General features: G+C 34.6%; 2 protein-coding genes across 6 annotated transcripts; one reads left to right on the top strand and one right to left on the bottom strand.

Moving 5' to 3' along the window:
* Positions 1-230: 230 nt before the first annotated feature.
* Positions 231-3,217, top strand: LOC124186427 (microfibrillar-associated protein 1). The gene is made up of 4 exons (XM_046578157.1): positions 231-495; positions 640-1,319; positions 1,550-1,719; positions 2,125-3,217. Exons 1-4 carry the CDS (start codon positions 402-404, stop codon positions 2,558-2,560), a joined length of 1,380 nt encoding a protein of 459 aa, XP_046434113.1. The 5' UTR covers positions 231-401; the 3' UTR covers positions 2,561-3,217.
* Positions 2,903-14,768, bottom strand: LOC124186424 (endoribonuclease Dicer). Of its 5 annotated transcripts, none has more exons than XM_046578145.1 (27): positions 14,534-14,768; positions 13,880-14,041; positions 13,274-13,451; positions 12,545-12,784; positions 12,162-12,456; positions 11,979-12,055; positions 11,744-11,847; positions 10,579-10,717; positions 10,355-10,485; positions 9,920-10,160; positions 9,606-9,857; positions 9,261-9,530; positions 8,989-9,162; positions 8,723-8,927; positions 8,314-8,632; positions 7,865-8,235; positions 7,594-7,742; positions 7,406-7,519; positions 6,840-7,139; positions 6,390-6,605; positions 5,946-6,146; positions 5,701-5,782; positions 5,331-5,551; positions 4,815-4,986; positions 4,645-4,720; positions 4,411-4,566; positions 2,903-4,335 (listed from the first exon to the last, which is right to left on the bottom strand). In XM_046578145.1, exons 2-27 carry the CDS (start codon positions 14,035-14,037, stop codon positions 4,326-4,328), a joined length of 4,851 nt encoding a protein of 1,616 aa, XP_046434101.1. In that variant the 5' UTR covers positions 14,038-14,041; positions 14,534-14,768; the 3' UTR covers positions 2,903-4,325. The 5 variants fall into 5 exon arrangements, with proteins under 5 accessions (XP_046434101.1, XP_046434102.1, XP_046434098.1 ...); XM_046578146.1 differs by having other exon boundaries at positions 10,579-10,663; positions 14,517-14,768; XM_046578142.1 differs by having other exon boundaries at positions 14,517-14,768.
* Between the last annotated feature and the right edge of the window lie 624 nt (positions 14,769-15,392).

A 15,392-nucleotide genomic window follows, 5' to 3' on the forward strand; every position in this document is an offset into this window, starting at 1 on the left:
AATGGTAACGGCACAACTGATATTGGACTGGGCACGTTGCTGGGTGTATTTGATCCGATTCCAAACATATCCTATGAGCACTGAACATTCCCTGCAAGTGATACAGAATTCACTAATTATAAAAACATTAGTGCAAAAGAGATAGAAAAATCTGCCAGTGCTGTCAACATCAAAACGAACCACCAGCGATGAGATCTGGATATCACAAGGTTACCAACCAACAGCTGAACCAAATGACAAGGCTGGTAAAATGGCGTTTTGTTGTTGAAGCTGGTTGAAGCAGAGATGAGTAGGGCGTGAAGTCAAGTCCATGTTATTGACTCGCACACCGTGAGCTGCTGTGAATTGCGATCATACGACAGCATTTCTAGATGACCGGTTAAACAAACAATTTCTATACAATGATGGATTATTTTGTGACTAATAACTCGTTGGCACCAGCACCCATGGGCATACAAAGTACCGCGGGTGCAGTGCCCGTTAAAAATGACAAAGGTGAGCTGATTTATTATGTGAGACACCTGTTTACTGTACTCCCAAGAAGTTGCATACGTTTTAAAGCTTACTTTATTATGAAATTTAGGCATAAAGTTTTGTACAATTGAAGATATGCATTCAATTTTCGTTCAATATTTTCAGGCGAATTGTCGATGAAAAAGGTTAAGGTCCATCGTTATGTGTCCGGTAAACGTCCCGATTATGCGCCTATGGCGAGTTCGGATGAAGAGTCCGAGGATGAAGATTTCATGGAAAAGCGAACACTCAAACCTCTCGAGGAATCAGAGACTGTAACTGATATCCCTGTTCCGTCACACGGTAAACTGAGGGACGAGGATGATCCTAGGCTGAGGCGTTTAACTAGAATCGAGAAGCACAAGGAGGTCGATACAGAAATTCGTGTTGAAAGGCATCGACACATTCACGAACCTGAGGTATTGGAGACTGAGCCTGAGCGAACGCGCGAAAGGATAAAATTGGAGAGCTCAGATTCCTCGGAGGATGAAGATTTGTCCGATTCTGAAATTGAAAGACGTCGAGACGCGTTGAAACAGCGAGTTTTATCTAAGAAAGAAGCTGACCAGGAAATGTTTCATGAAGAAGATGAGGAGAAGCTCCGAACCAACAGCTCCGAAGATAGCTCAGAATATGAAGAATACACCGATTCTGAGGAAGAAACTGGACCGAGATTGAAACCTGTTTTCGTCCGGAAAAAGGATAGGATCACTGTTATGGAAAAAGAGAAGGAAGCTATGAAACAAAAGCAGGCCGAAATAGAAGCCAAGAAAATGGCAGAGGAAAGAAAAAGGCAGACATTGAGGGTAATCCTTTTGGAAACTGATATTCATCCTTTCTAAACATGTTTTCACCCCTTATCAATGTATTAAGGAAAGAGAAACTTTATATGTTGCGATTTCTTTCTTGTTCACTAACGACAAGCTTCACTTACCAACTTTTCGTCCAAGTAGATATTAAACAATCGAGCTAAACTAGACTACACACTTTGACAATTGTGAATCTTTCGGCTGATGTTGATTTTGGTTATTTTTAGATGGTAGAAGACGCTATACGAAAAGAAACCCAAACTGGCAAGACTATAGTAGATCAGGAAGGAAACATAAACGATGTTTGCACCGACGATGAGAACGACGAAGTGGAATATGAGGCATGGAAACTACGCGAGTTGAAGAGAATAAAACGAGACAGAGAGGAACGAGAACAGTACGTAAACTCAAGAATATTTTCCACTCAAATCATTCTTTTAAAGATATCTTTGGGAATTCGTTTAATTTGAAACTGAAAAAACCATACTGCTAAAAATTTCGAACAAACGGAACATAAAAATGCCTGGGTTTTCAAAAAAGTCTAACTACCAATAAGGTTGAATTTAGTAACATTAACGCGTCGAAATATTGATAAAGAAGTACTATTTTGTAATGTTTAGATGACTAAAGAAGTTTTCGTGAAATACAAGAATGTTTCACCTCATTACGGTTCACTGAATTTCTGACAGTCCCAAAGTTGGGATATTTTCCTTAAATATGCATCGCGACATTATTGTTACAAATTTCAGTCTCATGACTACCACTGTAATCCAACTCAACCCTTTATTTTTCTATCCAACAGATTGGAAAAGGAACGGTTGGAGATAGAGCGACTTCGCAATATGACAGAAGAAGAGCGTCGTCAGGAACTGCGTCTAAACCCAAAATTGGTAACGAACAAAGCAGCGAAAGGAAAGTACAAGTTTTTGCAGAAGTACTACCATCGCGGTGCATTCTATTTGGACAAAGACGATACAATTTTCAAACGAGATTTCTCTGGTGCAACGTTGGAAGATCATTTCGACAAAACTATATTGCCGAAAGTAATGCAAGTGAAAAACTTTGGGCGTAGCGGTAGAACCAAGTACACACATTTGGTAGATCAAGACACAACGCAGTTTGATTCACCATGGATTTCTGAGACCGCTCAAAACTTAAAATTCCACAATAACCAAGCTGCTGGAATGAAACAAGTTTTCGATAAACCATCGCTAAAAAAACGAGGCAATGAAAATTGATATGGTGCAGGATGAATTGTGTCTTTACAATGTTGGGAAATGAGACTAGGACCATTTACAAATGTTTAGTTTCACTTTACCTGTTGCGGACAATTCCGTTTGGGTCTTTGAAATTGAGGAACCCACTACGGGAAGGAAGAAATTACTTATTCCTAACTCGGGTTATTTTTGTATAACTGATATCAATTTTACTCTTTAATTCATTCAATACAAAAATTTGACAATAATATATTTCTGGATCACATTTAAAGCCCCAGTCATTCATCATAATTCTGGGTGAAAGATAAGTGTGGTAAAAAGGCGTTGAATAAATTTATAGGCATTTTCATTTTGAAGTAAAAATTACCCACAAAATAACTTTCACCTCGAAAATTATGAGCCAATGAAATTGTGATTTCAAATCATCGGTCACTAACAACTAGTCTGCATGTGTACATACAAAAGCCGATCGTTACTCTGGATATAGACGTAATTCAATACTGGAATGCCTACAATGTAATCGTAGGAAATAAATATCTGTGTTAGGCTAATAGAATGAATAGATAACTAACCAACTTCATTAATATCTTGAAGATGTATGATTTTTACAGTTTAAATTTTTTTAAGTTACTTCAACTGTACAGTTGAAAACAATAAAAAAAATTATTTTGTTCCACAGAAGTTTCAGTTGTTATTACACAAAGATTCAACAAGTAAACATACATGTTTGAATTTTTTCGATTTGGAGTTCTTGTTTCCAATAATTTGTAGGTTTGATATCGATGGAAGATCGACATAACAACTTACATCAGTTTTTCTTGAAACTATAGTTGAAAGTAAAAAAAAAACTGTCTTAGTTATCTAAATACATGATTTTGAAACATACATTTGTTTATTTAGTTTGTCCAAACATAAAGCTGTTTAGAAATAAATTCAAACAATTAATTGAAAATATCGTAAAATAAATCTATTTTTGAATTTGAAGTACGATACTCTCTATGTAATTGAAATTTAAATATATAAAGTTCATTGGTTAAGTTTCGTATATAAAACGATCATTACAAAGCTAAATAAATCTAATAAAATTTGAATTCTCAATAGCACCCATGTCTGTAGTATACTATAAAACCAAATGTTAAGCATAGTCGCATAGTAACCTTGAAACGGCTTGCACTGTTACATGTTGTAAAAAAAAATCTAAAAACTTATGGGTTCGTTAAGCTATAAATTCAAGCGGGTATCGTCGAGCTGAACATAAATAACAAAAGTTCGAACAAAAAACATTATCCTCACACAATACCCATTTAGTAATAAAAAAATTCTGTATATAAAACGTAAAAAATTGCACAATTTAATAGGTCATGCTTTGCGTTTTCATTTATTGCGATTGATTCTCTAATTACCTAGTAAATTTTTAATAAATCTGAGTTAGTATCGTTGATCTTTTTAGGAAAATATTTGGAAAATCTTGGAAGTTACAAATAAAATTATAAAATCCATAATCGTTATTATTTGATTTTTATCTAAGATTATTTAAGATGCCCCACTTCGTTAGTGTCTATGTATTTATAATTAGCGAAGCTTTCAAAGTACATAGATATTTCGATTCGTAATAGATCCATAATACCGTTGCATAGGCACACTTGGTCCTACCTGTTTTTGGAGGTAATTTCTTATTTCTGTTATGTTTTTCTCTCCATTCTTATACTTCATTTCTTTCGTCTTCTATATATTCATGCACGAAATGTTACATGGGAAGCATGCGGATAAGCAATCTACATGCACACTACATATTCCTGAATAAATAAAAGTAAAAAGGGGTTGAAAACGGCTTCAAATAACGCATGTTGTTCCGCATCACTATTCATTACCTGCGTCTCAGCTCCTTCAAAGCTTGTTTGGCAGCTGCACATTTAGCTTCTTTTGTATTACTCCCAAATCCATGAATAATTTTCTTTTTATTACTACAAATTGTTATCTCAAGTGGTACCATAATCGTATCCTTATTATCAAGGGCAATTGCAGGGCTGAGAATAGCATTATTTTAAGATAAATTAAAAGATTCAATGCATGTGAATGCACAATATTAATGCAATCATACTTACAAAAATTTCGGGTGAGCACCTTGTGTCTCATATAACATTCGAACAGGTTGCTTTGGAACATTTTTACTGAATATATCTGTAAAGAAATTTTATTTCAATGTTTATCAATGGTACTTTATTTTTAGTAACTAACTTGTTTCAAATTGAAGCAGCAATTTTTTGCTACGCACCAATTTCGCGGTGCATTAAGGCATAAAATATTTCCCAAACTTTCGTCAACGATTTACCACTGTCTAGGTAAATGGCTCCAGCCAATGCCTCAAAAATATCACCCAAAACTTTGGGTACGCTAACAAATTCGGCCATACTGTGTCTAGTTTCTTCCAATAAAACGTACAATAGCTGTAAAAATATACACGCATTAAACGTTAAATGACACAATAAAAAAAAGTTTCCACAGAAGTTTGATCTTTGAATAACAATTTATAATCCAAGTTACTATTAGTTCTAACCAGGTTATACTATACCTTGATTTATAAATATCAATAGCATTATACAGTAGAAACTGATCAATAATATAACACTTTTACCGCCAGTTTTTCATTGCTATTAACTGAAAATTTGATATTACAGAAATAGATTGAAAAAATAATAATTTCCAAATAGTCGAAAAATTTATAAATTCGGGAAGCCGATAACGCAATCATGCAGACATCACCAATTAACAAATAATTCACGATGAATACCTCATCATCTATTGCATGCTCTCTCTGTTCTTGAAATGCGACAAATTTGTCGACCATATCAATAAGCAGCGGAGAATACGCCAAAAGATATGTATGTAATCCGTATCGAACCGCTAGACAAGCAAAAGTGATGTTGTTAACCAGTGCTGATCTGAGATCCGTAAGTTGCCCAGGTGACAGATTGTCAAAATTTTCGAAAATGTAAGCAGTGATGAGGAAATCTACAAATGGAAAGAGAAAAATTCAGTAGCACACCATTAAAAAAAAAAAAAAAGATTTATAATAAAAACTTAAAAAATCAGTACGACTTTAATTCAAAATTTTGTTTAATCAATGAAATTACCATGTGATAGAACATTATTTTTCTCACCTAATATTGCATCGCCCAAAAATTCTAGCCTCTCATAAGAGGCTGTTATAACATTGGGTGAATAAGACGAATGACTAAAGGCCTGTAAAAATTATACAAATTTGAGATTGTGGAACAAATTGGATTGTGAGATAAATTGTTTATTACAAATCGTAATAAATGGAACAAAAAAAATTTAATATTTACAAGAAATTTTGTATGTGGTTATCAAGATTAAGAAAGAAATATCAAAATCAATTCATTACCTGCAATAGAAAGCCTCGATTTTGAAATTTGTATCCTATTCTTTCTTCAAGTGTGCTTGCCCATGCCATATGCATATTGGGGTTCCCATCGCCGATAAGTGGGTTCTTGGGCTCTCCGCCTAATATGCTTTCAACAGGAATTTCGCATGGTATAATTTGGAACCATTGTAGAAGTTTTGCAGCACCCTCGATGCCTGTGCTCTGTAAATTAAACTTTTAAATCTCGCGTGCCCTGAGTCATTTGTTAGCTAAGGTAGAGCAAGCTCAAGTATTAAATTGCATGCATAAGTTGTAAAGTTGACAATTTTTTAACATTTCATGACTGTTAATACTAATCTCATGAACTTACGAAAATTTCATAAATCTCATCTCATAAAATTTTTCACTATTTCCATCGAGATGTTATACTTTTATTCAAGTTGAAGAAAAATTGTAAAACGCTACCTGCAAGTATACTCCGATAAGGGCCTCCACACAATCCGCAACTGTTTTGTCAGACACGGTTTGAACGCACAAAAAATGTTCTAAACCAGATTGAGCGTCTCCACCTTCCCATCCACATACTTTATCTTGAATCTCCTCGATAGTGTTACTATTTAGATACCCAGACAATTGTTCTTCTTTCGATATCCTCAAATTGTATAAAATGTTTGGCGATACCTAAGCAAAAATTTTAAACAGAATGGTAATCAATTTAAGTCAGTGAATTTCAATGTTATGATTTATAATCTTTTCTCTAATACTCCGATCAAAACTGTCACTTCTCCCTAAATTTTTGCCACATAGTGTGTGCGAACAATTTGAAAAATTTAGTGCACTTTAAATAAATGGGTATGATGATAAAGCACATTGAAAAGAATTCTGTAATGAATGTTTAGAAAATAATTTGCATACCTCTGCACGCAACAGTATCCCCTGTAATTTTCTGTGTACTGAATAAGCCGGCGCAATAAAATTGCTTGTGGGTGTAAATTCCTCAACCTTGATCATGCCAGGTAATTTTTTGTTGAAACCAGCGTAATAAAGATTACGATTACCAATTATTTTTCCTTTAATCGAAGTGAGATGACCCTCCGGAAAAGTGGGAAACGTGTCCGTCAAAAACAATGACGTAAAAAATTTTAGAAATGAATCTCCAAGCGTTTCAAGAATTTCTAAATTCATCACGTCATGCGACATTTTAGCAGTCAATGCCTGTGAAATTCATAGAAAACTTTCATCAGGCTTCTGTATTAATCGTATATTTATTGGGTTACTTTTTTTGTGGGGACTATTTATTTTTCGCTCCCGACCTGAAATTTTGTTGGAAATGCTTAAAAAAAAATTCCCCCAAAATAAGCATTTCCAACATTTCAGGTCGGAAGCGAAAAAAAAATAGTCCCAAAAAAATAGTCTCAAAAAAAAGCACCCTAATATTTATACATATATATGTATATTACTTTTTAAGTGTGAACACTCACTTCCATTATAGAGACTTGATCAGGACCATTTTGTGTAGTTTGGTAGAGTAATTTTATTTTTGGTACTTGTACGTCTGGTTTACTCATATGATTTCGAGCTTTGATATTGTTTCTCTAGAAGCAGATATGATTCATGTAATAATTATGTGATACAATCAGTGAAGTGATACTTTATCCCATATCTTTACCAGAATATCACTATCTTCTTGAGAAGAAGAGGACATGAAACGTTCGTAGTAATCTATGTCAATTAATTGAATCTCGTCAATATTTCGCTCAATATCTTGAGGCTCCTGGCTCTTGGTCCATGAGTACAGTTTTGACTCTGAATCCAACACTAATAAAAAAAAAAAATCCATACATCGTACAATTGGATAAGGATTCAAGTGCTTCTTTTCATATAAGACCTGTGTTTATTGATTTTCTACTTACTCACCGCACCGTGAAAATTATTCTTACCATCAAATTCAGGTCCTGTTAATTCAGGCCTTGATTGCACAGTTTCGGGTAACAAATCATCAGAGGACGTATCAAGCGAAGGTTCATTATCTGCAATGTTTACTGTGTTCTCTGAGACTCTGAAATCCTTCCATTTTTGTCTAGCATCCGACTTGGCCAACCCCAACTTGACATCAGCTTCAATGGTTACTCGTAGTTGGTCAGCAATCAACAATTGTGAAATCCTATGAATAATGGACGGCAGTGTGGTCGCCTTGAGCCAATATAAAGAAGAGAACTCAAATCTGACGCACAACTCTGGTACCAAATGTTCTTCGAAATCTTCAGACAAATCAGCTCGCTTTCGTTTACTTAATCCAGCACTTGATCCCCTTTTTGAAGTAAAGATCCAAATGTGTTGATCTTAGAATTCAATATAACGATTTTACGCAAGTAGAATAATAACTCACCGTGGTCTGATACAATTTAATTTTGTCGAAATGGCTTTAACTTCAAGCAGAGGCTGTCGCCCTTCTTCAATAAGAAGATCGTGCTTGCTTTTAAAATAGTGCACATATGAGTAATAGTCAAGTGTGGGAAAACTCGACTCAGCGAATCTATCTTCACAAATTTGGGTAACTATGTATACATTTGCTGATCTATAGCTTGGCCTGACTAAAGCAAGTTCATAGTCTAAGTTTCTGACACAGATTGGTTTCTCCGGCTTTATGGGCTCTATTTTGTGGTTGGACACAACAGTTTCCCAGTTTATCTCCCATTTATGGTCAACTAAAAACAGTAAAAGCCAAGCATAGATCAGAGAAGTGATTAAGTTTTGAGTCGTGCGTTCTAATCAAAGAAAACTAAAAATCGTATTACCTGGTACAATCAAGAAACTGTTGTCTAAGTTGTCTTTGTCGAACACCATGAAGGGCTTGATAATTGGCATTACTTCTGTAAAAATCATTGTGTGAAAACATCTGAGCTTTCCTATTTCGTCGGCAGTCAATTGCAGTTTGGTGTGATTAACTTCAACGTTGACATTCACCTCCCCAACATTGAGAAATATCGAAAACGCTGAAAGCTGTGGCGAAAATTTTTTCACTTAAAATCTTGTAGTTTTTGCCAATTAAATTTGTGCATACCTGCGGCATTCTCTTTGTTGATAAAATAGCATATCCAGTACAGTCTGATAAAATGTTGTAAAATACTAAGCGCCGATTATCCTGAGGCACACTATAAATTGGTTTGATATTCAATATGTGAAGATACAAGTCCTGGTCAGGCATGGGAAAAGCAGAGAAGAGACATTCGGGATACTGTAAATAAATTTTTCAAGTCAAGCGCACAAGTAGATTTCTTGCCTTTGCTGGCTCGAACGATAAAAGTTTTTCAGTGCTGTAACATTTTTACATACTACGAGTTCATGTAGCCGTTTCCTGGCTTCCGTTCCTGGCTGTGATAATGGTGTTTTTTCTTCATCTATCCATAGCGGAAACAAATAGTCAACGTCTTCTAAAATCAGATCAACTGTCACAGGCAATAAGTTGTCCGTTAATTCACCGATACGGTGCAATTCTTTACAGCAATTCAAGGCAGCCGAGCGTTTAGCGAGCTTTATACTCGGCATAGGATCTCCGAGAATTATTTGTTTCAAAGGAGATAATATCGGCACTTGTAAACTGACCTGCAGAGTCATACAGATTAATTAATAAAAGTATTGGCCATAAGAAATTGCTCCATTGTGTATACCATAAAATACCTGGAATTTTAGATCGCCAGTATCTGAACACAGTTTGCTTAATTTCCACGTTGGAGTTAGAGAAACGAAGTGTGAATTCCCCAATGTAGAGCAATAGCGATTCACTAAACTTATTGCGCTTGTTCCAGTGACAACACTAATTTCATTATTAGTATTTGTGACGGCATAAGGTTCTATTTCATTAGTATATAATTCTTGGTCCAATGTTTCGGGAGTTGGTTCAGTACGGAATTGCGATTTGCCAATTAGGAACTGACAATGAAAATTGAGATGATTATTACACTAATTATAATTTGCACAAAGTTCATACATACCTGTTCCAACTTCTGTTCAATTAATTTGAAGTTGGCATATTTCGGTGCAAATTGACCGTCATTGCTGGGAACTAATATGATATATTTACTCGTTGCATGACGTGCTCGCCCTTTACTTTGTATGTATGATCTAATGTCCATTGGCAAATTGTATCGAACAACCAGAGTGCAGTCTGGAACATCGACTCCCTCTTCTATTACGTCTGTCGCTATGATGCAGTTTGCTTGACCATTTTTTAATCTTGAAAATTATTAAATTTGTTTCAATATTGCATTCACTTTCACGCGTGTTACATTATTTTTGTTTACAAAAATTTAGCGTTCGATTCATTTGAATACGACACGAACTTCGAATGAATTTACATGGCAGCATGTGAGTTGAACTGGATCATGCAAATGTTGGATAATCATACTGGACTTAATCATTTCACTGACTTGTGTAAAACTTCTTTATTCCATTTCCTCTGACAGAGAGATTCTCTGGCGCTATCGTATGGATTAGCTGAAAACCCGACCATAAATTCAGCAAGTAAAAATTTGTAATTCTCGTTTGTATTGTGCAAATTCTGAAACGAATATTGTGAAACACGTTAAAAAATGTTCTATTCTGCACAATCACTGATTGCTGTTTAAAATAGAAAACAAATCAGCATATTTACCCTTAATACATGGTACAACACTTTGGCTGTAAATCGTCGTTGGACAAAAACAAGGCAACAAAATCTTTGCGAATCCAACTTTTCCCTATTGAAATCCAGGAAAACTTTGAACAATTTCAGAACTTGATCAGATGAAAATCTATAAGATTCGTAAAGGTTGTGATGAATAATTACGGTTTTGAATATTACTATCAAAAGTACGAAATAGAATTCTAAGAGAAGAGCGTAATGTCAGACTTATCAATTTTACTAATTTTTTTTGACAATTGCAGTACTGAATTAACAATGTAAACTGTAGAATTAATGGGTTATATAGCAGTAGACATCTGAAAAGCTGCATAAATTCACAACCAATAATTCAATTCAATCGGGGTGTATTTTCTTCAAATACATGTAGCCTGTGCTTCGCTTACATTTTTGTTATAAGAATCAATTAATAAGAAGCATTGAATTGACAATCAGAGTCTACCATTACGCTCAGTGACATGTTTTGCAGTGCCCATAATATATAAAAGAATGGTTCAAATGATTTACTTCAAATTTGGAGACAGTATTCTTGGATAGTTTATTTTGTTTGCCAAGATTCGATGGTCTTCGTTTTTTTCAATAAAATGGCGACCGTTTGAATTCGAAATTTGATTTTTGATAAAACAAAAAAAAAATAAAAATATCCAGTTTTTTAAATTAGTTAACAACAAAAGATATGGTTAAAGAAAAATGGGACGATGGCAAAGACATTAGACTAGCTGAAAATACTGTTTTCAAATTTGAGGTAAATCCCTTTTAGAGATATTGTAGACAATACAAAATATGCTACCGAATGAAATGGTAGTCGTTAGTTAATACAAAGGTTTCCTACCAATTGATTCTGATGGAAAAAAAAAAAAAAATACCCAAATGAAGCTGGATTCGAATATACTTTTGAATAAAACAAATCCAAATCAAATTGAATAATGGGTTATCGACATCTAAATACCAAAAATTGGTCAATTTTTTAGGTGTTTAATTATTTATAGCCTCTTTGGTAAACTTTGGAATGTCTTGAAAATTTTCATTCATATTTTAACACCTAATACTGTTATGTAAGCCTATTATTTTGCATAAATATAAACAAAGTTTGTAACTGACATTATGCCTTCGCCTTGTAAATAGCTTTATCACCCACTTCATTATCTGCTCATTGGGTTCGTAACCTTCCATTTCATCCTCAACTATTTTCCTTATACTGGTCAAAACTGTTATCAGGTAATCAATCACAAAAACAGTTTCCTGAAATTAATATCCTTGAGTTATAAATTCAGTAAAATTTCCCGCTTTTCAACTGTTTGAAACAACTCACTGTCAGTAGTAAATACATTTAATTATATTCACTAATTATCTATTCGATCGCTAATACATACCTGATTATTAATAGATTTTTTTATGTACTCAAGTTGTATGGTATGTAACAGCGCTGCTTTACTTCCACCATATATACCTGAAATAAATTCAATGTGCATTGGTGAGTGTGATAAGGACGTAAGGGTTTAGAATAGAGCAATAGACGTGAAAGATAGCTTTAAAAAACTATAAGACTTTTTTACCCATCAGTTTCACGTGTTCTTCCAGATCACTCAAAACGTTTTGAAATTTGTTCGATTTGCTCTTAGGTTTGAAAACATTATCACTTTTGTTAATCATCTCATGATCAATCTTTATTTCTACTACTTTCAGGATCTCCCTGGCTTGTATCAATCGTGCCATTGTCGATTCTAGTACTGTCAGCCTTAACGGTGGACTGAATCTGACTATGGATTCTATAGGGTTCGTAGCATAGCCTCTAACGCCAATCAATGATTCAACAGCGATAATTTTTCCATGAAACGTAGTTTCTAAATCCTTTGAAAATACATTTATAAAACATGAAGCATAAAATAAAACTAGAAATCCACAGAGTAGGTTTATATAAATAATTCTGTTAACTTACTGTTATCGTCTCGTCAAGCTTTGCAACTTTGATATTGCCGTTCAGAAGAGTCGCTGTTAGGCCCAAGACTCTTGGTTGCTGGTCCTTTGGGCAATCCTTAAAACGCTGCATTATCAAACGCATCGGATGGTCGTTCACAGCTCGGTGACACTCATCAAAAATCATGAGATTTACTTGGCTCAATGATATATAGCCATGATTCAATATATCAAGGAATATTTGGGAAGTCATAACGAGGACCTGGAAATCAGTTAGTAGCAGGTATATTTCAACATCAATATTGATATAATAATTTGAGATAACGACATATTAGTATGTGCACAAAATTATCTTGAATTTAAACGATTGCAGGGTCCTTTGCATTAAGGAAATTGAGATAAAAACCACCTTGGAATGACTAACTGTGATAACTCTCAAAACTATTGCAGACATTAAAATAGTGATTAAATGTTCTTTAAACAGATAATTTCTTAAAGAAAAAAAAAGTTTGAGCTTCATTGTACATATATTTGAACTTTATTGTTGTCCATGTGTTGCAAATAATCGCGAAAATGAAAGAAAATACCTGAATGCTGGTTAGAAATTGAATTGTCTAATTATTGCGGTATTCATTGAAAATGATGACAAAAGTTTGTTTGCCATCAATTGATGGCAATTGAAATACTTTATCTACACTACTGGTATTACAAAGTTTCAGGAAATATAGATAATATTTATATTGACTAATACCTGATTGTCCTCCAATTCTTGTAACCATTTATCTCTGCTCCAATAATCAACCTGCATTTCGCCTGTGTAACTGCTACAATTTAAATGAGTATGTCTTTGTAAGTATCTTAATTGCTGATCGGCCAGAGCAACAGTATTCACTGCAAAAATTGTTCTTTTACCCCCGACACTGTAAGGCCTAAGAAAAAAGCAAACAATCGTTGAATTATTAGTAAGCTTCAGCCCTAGAAAATGAATTAATAAGTAAATCAATAAATGACAGAAAAAAAATACATAAGATATGAGTGAATTACATTGGAAAATATTAATGGATTGATTTCATCACCAAACGCTCATGCTAAACTCTGTGAATAATCAGAGATTTGTGCAAAAAGCAGGATCAGTTGTTTATAAAGTTAGACCGGTGACTTGTAAACTAATATATTTACAATAATCCATTGACAAGTAGAATTGAAACTATGAAAGTACATGTCATAATGTGACTTATATTTAAGAATGAGTTGAAACTTGTATTATTAAAAATGGGTTCTGACCAGGACTGACTAGTCTAGAATAAGAACTGGATGGCGGAAGAGGAGTTATAAAATACAATGAATAAATGATTACTTGATCACATCGCCGCTTAATTTTTTTATGATCATGACAGCAATGTATGTCTTTCCTGCCCCTGTTGGCAAGTATATGATACTGTTATACTGGACGGCTCTCTCATACAGATCAATCTGATATGGCCTGGCTGAAAATTCTTCGATTGGCTGTACCATGATGCTAAGGAAACAGAAATATTTTAGATTTTAGATTAATTACAATTCAATGTTGTTACGAGTCTAAGACGTAAATTAATGGGTGGCATTGGTAAAAGATTAATTAGCAAAATCTGCTGGAAACATCAGACTTTTTATTTTTCATGTTACTTACCTTAGGAAGTAGCGACTACTGTTATAAACCGGTAGTTTAGTTATTGATTATGATTTTGCTAATACAAAACCTTAAATTATTATTAAAACCTCAGTTTACCTCTTTTCTGTTGAGACAAACAACCAAAAAGCATTGAAGATTTGAAAACAAATATAGTCGAATCGACGTTACAGGTTAGGTTAGATTTTCGTGTTGCAAAACAACTAGTAAAACCATACAGAAATACAAAAATATTTTGATCACTTCAATGAGAAGAAATTTTCAAGTACACGATATATTACTGAGAACAGTTGTACAATTCAATTGTTGGAAAGCGTTTCCTTACGATTTGGGAAGTGGTACCGGAGAATAAAACACGGGGACTCCCAGATACTGTTTCTTTGATGCACTGACAATTCGCCGGATCTCTGCTGGATCCCTGAATCGCGCAGTGCTTCGATGCTTCGAACCTTTGACGAAAAATTTCTAAGGCCGGCTAGCTATGTTGACGTATCTCGCAGGGCGCTGAAAGCGTGGAGGTAATGGCAGTGCCCTACTCTTAGGCTGAATTTTCACGGCCAGCGCAATGATGCTGTGCACGGTCACACATTAGTGGGAATGCGCCAAAAGTTTCGTATGACAATCGATGCTTTCCATTTAGAGCACAATATGACACAGTGTAAACATTTCTGGTCTATTTCTTTGCCCGGATTGGCCGCTTACAATAGAAATTTGTCACACTGTGCTCTAAATAGAAAGCACCCGGTGTGGTTCTAATTCCAGACCTGTCACAATGATTAACCTCAAAATATATACGTGGTTCTATTTATTTCGTGCACGTCAGGATACTAAGGGCGCAACTCGTTAATGCTTAACCTCAAAAAATTGAGCAAGATTGGTCAAAACTAGTTAATGCGGTAATGTAAGTTTGATATTTTTTGGGCGAACGCGCATAGAACATTTTTGCCCATGTTATAGTCAGAAAAACTGGAACAAGCGTGTCTTGACCTTCCTAATCTAGGGACCTTGCATGCTGTGACAGCCAGTAGCGCCACGCTACAACAGCAAAAACGAACCGTGAAGGAAGTAAAATCTCCCCAGATTTCCCCCTAGATGTAATAATATACATATATATATTAGAATTAATTTGACGAAGTTGGTCACAGTAAAATATCTTTTAATCGATTATTTAAAAGGACCCCTTTCAAAACACAATTCACAT

This window comes from Neodiprion fabricii, chromosome 7, assembly GCF_021155785.1.
Source record: "Neodiprion fabricii isolate iyNeoFabr1 chromosome 7, iyNeoFabr1.1, whole genome shotgun sequence".
NCBI lineage: Eukaryota > Metazoa > Arthropoda > Insecta > Hymenoptera > Diprionidae > Neodiprion > Neodiprion fabricii.